This window comes from Aplysia californica, unplaced genomic scaffold (assembly GCF_000002075.1).
Source record: "Aplysia californica isolate F4 #8 unplaced genomic scaffold, AplCal3.0 scaffold00067, whole genome shotgun sequence".
NCBI lineage: Eukaryota > Metazoa > Mollusca > Gastropoda > Aplysiida > Aplysiidae > Aplysia > Aplysia californica.
Window position 1 is genome coordinate 998,588 of NW_004797337.1, and position 2,615 is coordinate 1,001,202.

At 36.1% G+C, this 2,615-nt stretch overlaps 1 protein-coding gene across 4 annotated transcripts in view; it reads right to left on the reverse strand.

Annotated features, from left to right (window-relative positions):
- Nucleotides 1–6: 6 nt before the first annotated feature.
- LOC101847805 (GATOR complex protein Iml1) overlaps nt 7–2,615 on the reverse strand; it is a 62,765-nt gene continuing 60,156 nt past the window's right edge. For all 4 annotated transcript variants that reach the window (XM_005093656.3, XM_005093657.3, XM_005093655.3 and 1 more), the window contains one exon: nt 7–1,398. In XM_005093656.3, coding sequence (XP_005093713.1) covers nt 1,198–1,398 — 201 coding nt within the window. In that variant the 3' untranslated portion in view covers nt 7–1,197. The remainder of the gene's footprint in view (nt 1,399–2,615) is intronic.

Below are 2,615 nucleotides of genomic sequence, written 5' to 3' on the forward strand. Positions count from 1 at the left end.
ATTAACAGAAATGCATAATTTCACATTTTTTGGCTCAGTTTGCATAATTTCAGAATTTTTCTTGCATAAAACGATGTGTGTGACGATCAAGAGCCTAAATATTACGCCACAAATTATAAATGCTAGATGCCGATGTATTTTCATAAACAGCAATGAACTCTGAGAAAAAGAGGCATTCATTCATCCAAACTTTAAAACAGAAAAAAATATTGACCCTACGGTGTTTAACGGTTAAGATTGGGCAGTCTCTACCAACACCCCTGGACAAACAATTTTTTAATTTTAGTAACTCCATGACCTGAACCAACTTTTCAAGCGAAAAACCTATAAAATATCCCTCCCCATGTCATTACTATAACAGATCATCTACATTCAATAAAAGACACTGTAGCTAATGATTTTAGTTTCTTCATAGAACATAACATTTTTTTCCCCATGACATTTCACCTACTTCATTTACAACAAACAGTGTCATAGAGATACTGAAGTAGGCTAGTCCTTTGGTTGATCGAAAATTCTAATAAATTCATGAAAAAGACTAGAACACCAAAGGAGCTTTTGAATTATTTAACATGAGGAAGCAATATCTCAGGTGGAGAAAAAGCAGCATCAGACTGAAAATCCTACAGTGTCTCATGACAACACGAGAGTAGAGAATAAGCAAAAAAACTGAACAAAGGAACATACATGTAAAAGAGGAACTGGAGTACAGCGTTTATATAACATGGTATTGAAAAACATACATTTCACGTCTTTTTCAAACAAAACAAAATCTAGTAAGCGCCGAGCAGCGCTCACCGATTATGTCAAAAGGCAATAATACTTTTTAAGAAAGAATTATCACAAAAAAGAGTACCCGAACACTCTCCATGTGAACACTTAGTTGAAAGACCTTGGCATGACGAACTATGGTGACAAAATCACACAAACTTGGAAGACATCCAACAAAAGATCAGCTGCTTCAACTTCAAGTCTTATGATATATTGTAATGCAATTTGCAGGCAGCAGAAAAGCTGCAACAAAATAAAAATTAACACGTCTTTTATGCCATGTTTTATATATATATAATAAGGTGTTTAAAAATACAAAATAATTCATAGTTTGGGCTGTACTGTCTCATTTTCATACATCGACATAAACATAAATTTCATCAAAATTCACAAAAACATGAAGTCCTGGTTTGAATGCAGGAAATATCACATGTCAATTGAGGATTTAAAGTTCTCCCAGAAGGAAGTAAGTCTGTTTTCGTCATTGGAGCAGAACTTGCGGAAGTCTGCCAGCATGGTGTCCTGGAACTTCTCGTCGCCCGTGTTGCTGGTTCGCCAGCGGCGTGAGGACATGTAGTTCCAGGACCACAGGAAGCCCACCTCATTGGGCACAGACTCTGGCCGACCCTGAAAAGCAAAATTTAAAAAATAAGATTAAAATATAGAACTTTGTAGTCAAGATTCTATTCTCATTTTTTCCCTAACAGCCAAACAGCAATAGTAGTTACATTACACTTCACCGACGGTCGACAGTGTAATATCCAAATAATCTCTTTTGGTTAGCCAAGAAGCAAGAAAGTGCATGTGGTATGTAAAAATTTGATCACAAGAATTTCAATAATTGAGTTAGTGTGCTATGCAATTTGTGATTCTCTTTTTAACAATGCAAACATAGAAAAAAAAAAAAAATTTGTAACAAACAAGAAAATAAGAAATTTTTCTTTTAGGGTAGATATATACCAGAAACTAAATTTTCAAAGTAGCTGTATGCCAAATGCATGTGTTCCTCCATATGAAAGGCCTATAACTCCAGAGAATTTTGATACCATTCTTTAACTTCTCAGTCAATTTTTAAGAAAATGGTAGCCGTTTTAAATATGATCAAATTTGCTTATGTCGCTAACTCCGTTTTAAATCTGATCAAATTTGCTTATGTTGCTAACTGGCTACAACCCCATGTTTGACAGACAATAAAAGAGTACCAAGCGCACCAAACATCTTCACATTAACAGAGCACAATCACTATAACATAATTATGGAGCCTAATTTTTTTCAAGCCTGTGAGATCATTACAAATCAGTATTTTATCGCCGCAAACATGATGATCTGTCGTCATTTTGAAAAAACATCGAGCGCTGACCCGCCAGCACTGCACCGGCCCCCGCGGCGAGCGAGTCGACTCTATACTGTAGTATACCAAGTGCTCCTCGCGTGGGGGTCACATGCATTCCGAGCTTCGCGGAAGGATTGGTGAAAAATAATTCCAAGCTGATTACTTATTTCTACAAGAAAATGAACTGATTTTTCTAATGGTACCTTTTTTTGGGCCGATATTTTACATATTCTGGTAAAAAATTATCTTTGAAAACGTTGACGGTATTTTTTAAAGAATTTCTATTTAAACCCAAAGGCCAAAAATATACCACAGGAAAGCCCTTTCAAAGGTCTATAATTCTCCGCTAATAAAAAGACGGTATTTAATCTTCAATCTTTCCGCGAAGCATTTGAATGCACGCATGCCAATTTTTGAACCAGCCAACCACGTATTCTGACTGCTAGGGGCTTCGCTCTCCATGGCGATTATCAAGCTCCTAATAATCGGACATATATAAAACAACTTACAC